The sequence below is a fragment of the Triticum dicoccoides genome, chromosome 3B (assembly GCF_002162155.2).
Source record: "Triticum dicoccoides isolate Atlit2015 ecotype Zavitan chromosome 3B, WEW_v2.0, whole genome shotgun sequence".
NCBI classification, from domain to species: domain Eukaryota; kingdom Viridiplantae; phylum Streptophyta; class Magnoliopsida; order Poales; family Poaceae; genus Triticum; species Triticum dicoccoides.
In genome coordinates, this window is record NC_041385.1 from 839,475,500 (window position 1) to 839,484,198 (window position 8,699).

An 8,699-nucleotide genomic window follows, 5' to 3' on the forward strand; every position below is an offset into this window, starting at 1 on the left:
TAATGGGGGAGAAGTATTGAGAAGAAGAAGAGTGAGAGTGGGAGCATGTGGTGGAGGGAAGAGAGGAGAGGGGGAGGTAGGGGGAAGGGAAAAAAGTGAGAGTGGGAGCATGTGGTGGAGGGAAGAGAGGAGAGGGGGAGGTAGGGGGAAGGGAAAAAAGGAAGGGGGAGGGGAGGGACGGGTTAGGGGTTGGTGGGTTTAGCAGTAGCGCTGGAGAGAAAACGCGCTGCTGCTAAGAACTTAGCAGCAGCGCGCTGTTAGGTAAGGCGCTACTGCTAACTGGGACAAAAAATTGCGGCAATTTGAAACTTACCAGCAGCGATCTCGAGGAAACCGCGCTACTACTACGTACTTAGCAGTAGCGCTGTTATTGCGACCGCGCTACTGCTACTTAGAGTTGGGGGAACACCGCCGGTCGATATTTGTAGCAGCGCGTTTCTGGCCGAGCGCGCTACTGCTAAATATTTATCAGCAGCGAGTTTACGTAACCCGCGCTACAACTACTTAGCAGCAGCGCTCTATTTTGAACCGCGCTGCTGCTAAGATTCTGTGTATAGGCTTTTCCCTAGTAGTGTGAAGAAGACTCGAGTAAATTGTTTTTTGATAGGATATTTTGCTCCGAAGAAGCTTGTCCAGGTCAACTCAGAGATGTTTCAGTTGAGATTCTCAAGAAATGTGGTGGCGTGCCACTTGCAATCATTAGCATATCCAGCCTATTAGCAAGTGGAAGTTCTGACCAAAAGGAGAGCTGGAAACATGTACATAATTCTTTGGGGTCAGTTTCGGGCACAAATCTCACTTTGGAAGCAATGAGAGAGATCTTGAACCTTAGCTACAAAAATCTTCCTCACCACCTCAAGACATGCTTCTTGTATCTTGGTATGTTTCCAGAGGACTATACAATATATAAGTCTGATTTGTTAAGTCTATGGATATCCGAAGGATTTATTAGTAAATCACATGGACAAGGCCCAAAACCGACTGCGCTAAGTTGTTTCAATGAGCTTGTCAACAGGAGCCTCATTCAACCTACATGGATTGACAGGGATGGGTCAGTGACAACTTGCAAAGTACATGATATGTTGTTGGATCTTATCTTGTACATGTCCACAGAAGAGAATTTTATCACTGTAATAGACAACCCAGAGGCAATTACAGGACTGCTTCGAATGCCCCGTCGGATGCTCTTCAACTTGGCTGGTGCAACATTGCCGGGGGACTTTAGTATGTCACAAGTGCGATCATTTGCAGTGTGGAGAGGCTCCATGAGTATACCTTCATTCTCATATTTCAAGTATCTTCGGGTTTTTGTTGCTGACTTTAGTTCCAGTTCTCTTGGCTCTGTTGACGAAAACCCAAAAATCGACCTAACAGGATTGTGTAAGTTATATCAGTTGCGACATATACAGATTAAGGGTTGGGATAAGTGCCAGCTACCAGCGCAGGTTAGAGGGCTAAAAAAGTTGGAAATATTTTATATAGATGGGTCTTGTATCCCAATGGATATTTTTCACCTGCCACGCTTGTTGGATCTCCATGTTCCATTTGTTAAAAGGCTACCGGAGGGCATTGGCAAAGTGACATCCTTACAACATCTGAATCAGTTTGACCCGCTGCACAATTCACTTGACAGTATCAAGGGCCTAGGAGAGCTCACCAATCTGAGCACTCTATCTCTCAGAACTAGGTTTTCTGAAGACATGGACATGGATATTCTAAACTCTTCTTTGGCAAAACTTTGTAACCTCGAGTTGCTGAACATATTTTCACTTAATTCTTGGATACCTGAGGCACTAACCTTGTCGCCTCCTCCCCCCAACCTTGTGACACTCTACATGATGAAAAGGTCCCACATCCCTAACTGGATTGGGGAACTCCATAACCTCCGGACCTTGTATCTCACTGTTGAGAAGCTGGATAATGATGGTTTTGGTATTCTTGCGGAGTTACCAGCCCTCATTGACTTGCAATTAACGTTTGATAGAGCCCTAGAAGAAACAATTGCCATTGATGGGGCAGCATTCGCAATCCTAAAGCAGCTTCATGTCAGCTGCAAGAACATGCCCCACCTGACGTTCCAAACTGGGGCCATGCCTAAGCTCCAGAGCCTCTCTATGTGGCTGAATGCCACAACTACAGGTATCGAGCACTTGTTAGCACTTGAAAGAATCGATGTACGAATCTCGAGTCGTACTGAATCTGAACATAGAAGCGCCGAGTCAGCCATCAGGAGCAGTATCAGCATGCATCCCAATCATGCTCGCATTACAATCAATATGAAGTTTTATTTTGCATGATAATCCACGGTATCAGCCATGACCAGAAGCTGGTACGTTCAAATTTCCACCTCCAATCTCCAGCTGATCTGTCTCTTATCTGTTTCCTGGTAACTACCGGGTGTTGTTCATCTGTTCCATTTTGGGTTGTAGCTTTCTTAATACCATACCTTTATGTACTATACCGTTTTTGGGGTTCTAGCTAGACCTTTGTAGATCTATGCAGATTCAAAAACTAGAGATGCTTCATTTAAATAAAAAATTCGGAGCTCTAACAGACATTTCTCTAAACATTTGAGTTGTTAAGGTTTCCATTATGAATGGTGATTTAACAAGTTTTTGCAAATGTATAGGTGGAGTGTTGAATAAGATTTGAGGTGCATAGAAACTTATTTCTTTAGTTCAACCATTCTCATAGAAACTAATTTTCAGGGAAGTGAGTGAAAGCCGATTCTTTTCCTTGGAGCAAGAAGGTGAGATTTGCGGAGGAACATTGAGGTGTCGCCAACCTTTATGCTGCATTGTAGCGGATAGTGATGGATTACTGCATTTTATTCCCTCCCAGAATATGGAGCCATCACTTTCCTTTGTGTTATCTAGTCGAACTGTCTCGCCTTTGTCTCCAAGATGATGCATGATCACGTACCCTTTGCTTAGGTTTCTCCTGTAATAATAAGGCTTGTTGATGGTGGGCAGGAGTTAGCACTTGTTCCTCGCTCCTTGATTGACTAGCCAGGGATTATATTTTCTTGTTATTGTTGTATGTGTGCGTTTGCTTCTTGCATCAAACTGAGTGTATTCAACTGAATACTTATTCCTTTTACTGTTTGTATTTCTGGAAAGGGCAGTTGTATTTCATTGCATTGATTCATATGCAAGTTTGGGCTGGATCTCTGAATGTTCAATCTACAGAAAGCATAATAAATCATTTTGAACAGGTTTCCTTTGGACATGGATGTTGTGTAGACAGAGTTTCATAGCAGGGAGCACTAACAGAGCATGCAGGGGAAAGTTTGTGAATATGTTGTGTACTGTAGACAGACGCAACCAACCTGAATAACGGATGCAGTATCGGGGCATATATGATGCAGTGAATGTATGGCTGCCGCCTGCCGGTGCTGGGAATCGAATCGACGAAGAAGCTGGCTCCACGCGCCGCCTACGATGACCTTCGGCGGAGCTTCTCGGGGTCAGTATGGGTCATCCATCTTCGTTGCCGGTTGATGAGCAGCAAAATGCATCGAACCATGGGAATGGATGCGGTGCTGGGAAGGTCCATCGTGGCGACGGCGACGAGGACGGACCTTCCCGGCATGGCCGCCGCCGCGGACTCCGCGCGCTCAGCCGTCAGCTGTTCAAGCTCCGGCGCACCGTCGCCCCGGTAGACCTTTCTCCGCTAGATGGAGTTTCTTGGAGGCCAGATTCATTTTGTGGATTTCCATTTTTTTTTAACACAGTACAATACAGAGGCAATTACTCATATACACGCTCATACACTTGTTAGGTTAATCCAAACAAGTTTGTATTTGGCTAGAAGTGTGCTAGCTGTGTCTAGTTAAGATTAGTAGTGCGATCAGTGTTGCCGGTGATTAAATTAGGAAAGTTATGTACGTGCAACACCGAGAGTACTAGTCGTACTAGAGTTAGCATATACTCCCTCCGTTCCGAATTACTTGTCTTGGATTTGTCTAGATACGGATGTATCTAGTCTAGATACATCCGTATCTAGACAAATCCAAGACAAGTAATTCGGAACGGAGGGAGTAGATGGGAGTCCTAGTCCAGATAGTTGTTCGAGTGGTGCTAGGATATCATGTCCGTGTACATGTCCAGGTCAATAAACGAGTAGGTTTAGGATTGGTGTTTGGAGTCGGCTAATCTAGCCTGGTCTGGCTGGCGTTCAGGTTGATGCATATATATATGCAGCGTTGAGTGAGTTTTGTAACACCTTGAGTTGAGAAAACAGAAAATCAATAAAGAGGAAGAAGAAGGGGCACGATACGGGCCCTTGGCTATCAGTTTTTGTGCACGTGTGTTCGTGCAACTTTGATGTGATCGATCCTATGGAGAAATTCCAACAACACTCACCTCTATGAACGCACACACACATCCTACCCCTATAAGCACCTCCGAAAAACTGAGCCGGCGCATATCATCTTGAAATTTACAAAGTCACCGTAGGCACCTCGTCGTCGACAGGAACGTCTCCTCCCACTGAACCCTCATGGGCTAGGGATACCACAGTCCCTCTAACCATCCAACCACAGATTGATTTGCTAAATTTTCTCTCTTGATTTGTATCTCTTTCATTGTTTGTGTCTCTGCTTGGTGTGGCGGTGGCGGTGGCGTCCCATTTGCTATAGAGGAGACATGAAAGGCGCAAGACGTTTTAGAAAGCAAGATTTTACTTGTTTCATGAGTTTTTTCCCCCGAAAAGGATCAAATCTACGTACAGATTCACCGCAAATACGAAGCACCTCAAACATAATAAAAATTACACTGAGGTCAATGAACCACCGAACAATCATTGCCGCCGGCAAAACGAGCTGCCGACGCGCTGCTATCGCCGCTCCTATACTAGAGCCGGCCTGACCTTGTCAATGACAGACGGGAAGTCTCCGTGCACGTGCCCATAAGGACCAGCGCCGTGGAGCCGCAGTCGTCGCCGTTGAATCCTTTAATAGATTTGAAGAACCTTATACCAAATATCGCCCTTGCTTACGCATGACGAGAAACCTTAACCTCGCCGCCCCGAGGAGTTAGCACGAATCTATGCCGGAATTCCGTCTACTTAGGGTTGAGCATGAAAGCATTTAGAGCATCTCCAATAGAAGATGTAGATGCAAAAATAAGTAGCATTTGCATCTCCGAGGCCCAAAAACCCCTCTCCAATAGATGATGTAGATGCACACAAAAAATTATCTCCGCCTCTTGGAGATGTAAAATACAACACCTTGCGATGCAAATTTGCATCTCCACCCACCGGAGATGTAAAAAAGCCAGCCGCGCGCCAACTGCCAACCGTTGTTTCTTTTCCCTTCTCTCCCTTCTTCCTCCCATCTCCTGCCACACCACCGCCACCTCTCGTTGGATGCTCGTTCCGCAAGGCATTCAGATGAACAAGATACGAAAGAAGCCGAAGAAGAGGCAGGCCATTGTCATTTGTACCGGTGATAGCGACTAGGCGGCGATGGCGAGGTTCATGAGGGAGCATCCGGAGTATGTTTAGACCAAGTAGGAGTTCCTCTAGAAGCACGACGCCGAGCAGAAGAAGAAGAAGGAGGACGAGGCCGGCCCCTCGACGATGATCCCCGTCGATTCCTTGGAGGAGGGCGACGAGGAGTTCTGGGAGCCCTCGGATGAGGACGAGAGGGAGTACTGGATGCCCTCGGATAACGAGTAGTTTGGATTAGTTGCAGTAGTCATTAATTTATGTTTTTACATCTTCACTTTGCATCTTCTATTGGAGTTGCACTTTTACCTCTTCAATATGCATCATCTGTTGGAGTTGACTCTTTTTGAAGATGTAAAAAACATTTTTTGGAGACGTAAAATTTTACATCTCCAGATTTGCATCTTCTATTGAAGATGCTCTTATATATGGAAAGTTTGTGCAGTACTTTCCGGTTTTAACAACATTTGGCTCTAAATTGCATTTACTGACCAACACAAGCTAACCAATGCGGGTTATTTTTCCCTCTAAAACAAGAAATATTAGATTAAATAAAGTAAGCTTGTACTAGATGCGTCTAGCAAAGTCTAACGCTCTCGGCTTATATAGAGGATACCGGGGGCTCCTACGGTACAAAGATCCTAGTCAGCTACGTACGAGGAGGTAGATTCATCCACGAATCCAGCGTCTTGTTGTGTATGTCAAGTCTTCTACATTTCCCTTGTATACGCCATGGCTACTCGATGCGGCCCAGAATGGATCCGATAAGGGGTCCTCATCTCGGCCCACCAGGGCGAGAGTCGACATGGTGAGAGGCCCCTTAGCTGGGACACCGTCAAGCAGCCGCCAGAAAGGAAGGAGCACTACAAGAAATATGTCAACTAGTGACCTTCTGTCAGTGACCCTGGAAGAATTGGTCATAGATCTATGACCATTTCTGACCAATTGGTCAAAAGCTGTTCAGGGGGCACCAAACCCTAAACCATTGTGACCATTTTGGTTAGAAAGGTCGTAATTTCCTTACACGAAATGGTCACAAAGCAAACAGTGCTAGTCCGCTGCCTTATTTCTAGTTGTTAATGACCAATATAGATGGTCATAGCCTTGTAGATTGTGGTGGGTTGTGATGACTAGGCGTCATCTCATCAGTTTTGCCTATGTGTCATGTCCATGTGGCAGTTTTTGCCCTAGGTTGTGAAGCAACCTATATTTCTGTTATTCCAAAAATTCCCAAAAAATTCTCATAAATGTTTTGGATCATATCTTCATCAAATATGTCAAAAACATTCCTTGCCTAGTTCAAAAATAATTCGAAAAAATTCATTTTCCTATTCTGTTCAGAGCAGCACTTTGTGAAGGAAGTACCACTTTGGCATGTCCAAATGGTATCCATTTTCTACAGTGCTTTCCTATGCCCAAATAACCATCCTCCACCAAATGCCAGCTCAATCCATTCATTATTTTGAGCCCAGCTTCAACATTCGTATTTATGTCCAGTGTGGTACTTTGTAAAGCAAGTACCACGTAGGCTCCTCCTTTTGAGGTGAAAATTTGTGAAGACGGTCTTCTTAGTAACTGATCATCCTCAGCCGAAACTCACGCCCATTAGCCATGTGCATTTCCCGTACCGCAAATCAAACACTTGGCTGCTTATTCATGTTTGAGCATCAATCGGTCTCCTCCTGAGAATCTTATGTTGTGATTTTCTTCCTACCACCTACCTGGGGAGTGCCCAACCCACTAGACATGCCTAGGCCGCCCAGAACACATGGCAACGCCACGATCACGTGGTGACTACACGGCGGGCATGCGAGCTTACGCGCTCTAGAGTTGGGCCCCTCGGCCATCGTCCAAACCTTGATGTCTCGCCATCAAACCATGTATTTCAGATTAAATAGATACTTATTTACCTAGAAATGATTTTTGAAAAAAATAAAGAGCAAACTATGAGGCAGCTGCAGTTCAAATTTGACCCGCTTCCAACTGAATCGACGGGAATTTATCTTTTTCACCAGAGGTGGATCAAAATTTTTGACACCCAACCATTTTGTCAATTGTGCATTAAATATGGCCTAGTGTTTTATAAAATTTATTAGGTCCAATTTTGCAACAAATATATGGTAGGTCCTTCACAAAAAAAAACTCATTTCAGGCACTCAGAAAATGGAAAATGGTTTTTTCGTCCGAAGAAAATAAAAACTTTCTTAGGCAACATTGTTTGCCATTCCAATATGCACCCTTGTGCGCAATATGAGATCATTTGAACAAACTATGCCACGAATGCGGCCATAAGATTGATCATTTGGCTTGAAAGTCATGAATCTTCACACTTGATAGCTCATTTATGAGAACACTTTTTTAAAATAATTACCGTATTACAAGTTTATTATTTTCCTGGAAAATTGGTCACATATAATGACACAATGCGAAGGTTTTCCAATTTGTTGATTTTCTTTTTGAATTTTTTATGCCCGTTTCAAAATGCGGTCAAAACGGCGGGCTTGACCGTTCCTAGCTAGTGGTTGAATCTTGGAAAACTTTTGATGTTTCTCTGATTAAATAGATACTTATTGTGACGCCCGGGTAATTAAGCTACAGTAATCCCCGCTAATGATGCCACGTCACCTCGGTTACTGTGGATAAACTCGCGTTAGTTCGGAACCTAGTTCGAATTTCAAATTCAAAATCGAGCAAACAATAAAAGTTTTCAAATATTAAAATTTAAATGTCCTGAGTGAACCAAATAATACATAGGTAATTATGGTGGAGAAACCAAACGTTGATAAAATGCTTAAAGGCCCTGAAACAATTAAAACAATAGTGAAAAACAATTAAACAAATGCCTATTGAATTTATAAAATGCTAACACTATTTTATTATGGGTTAAGAATTAATCTTGTATTAGTTTATTGGTAGATACAAATTAGGCACTAGTGGTAATTTTATAAAACTGGAAATAAAAGAAACTACAAATAAAAAGAGACAAGAAAAAAAAATATATATATATATAAAAGGAAAACAGAAAACAGGCCCCCCCCCCCTGCTGGGCCAACTGGCCCAGCTGGCCTCAGCCTCCCGAACGGGCTGGCCCGCCCCACGGCCCAGCTGGCCGCCCCCTGGCCTATAGGCCACCCACACCCTAGAAACCCTAACCCCCACTCCCACTCGCCCCACTCCCCTCTCCCCCTCCCCACGACCGCACGCCCCTCTTCCCTTCCCCGATCCAGATCGGGATCGGGGGGACGAACCTC

General features: G+C 44.3%; 2 protein-coding genes across 2 annotated transcripts in view; both read left to right on the plus strand.

Moving 5' to 3' along the window:
• The window catches only part of LOC119280248 (disease resistance protein RGA5-like), a 15,836-nt gene extending 13,539 nt beyond the window's left edge, over positions 1–2,297 (plus strand). The window contains exon 4 of the mRNA XM_037561158.1: positions 574–2,297. Within this exon, the coding sequence (XP_037417055.1) occupies positions 574–2,297 (1,724 nt within the window). The remainder of the gene's footprint in view (positions 1–573) is intronic.
• A 1,073-nt stretch (positions 2,298–3,370) lies between these two features.
• The window catches only part of LOC119280249, a 21,953-nt gene continuing 16,624 nt past the window's right edge, over positions 3,371–8,699 (plus strand). Inside the window, exon 1 of the mRNA XM_037561160.1 lies at positions 3,371–3,622. Within this exon, the coding sequence (XP_037417057.1) occupies positions 3,371–3,622 (252 nt within the window). The remainder of the gene's footprint in view (positions 3,623–8,699) is intronic.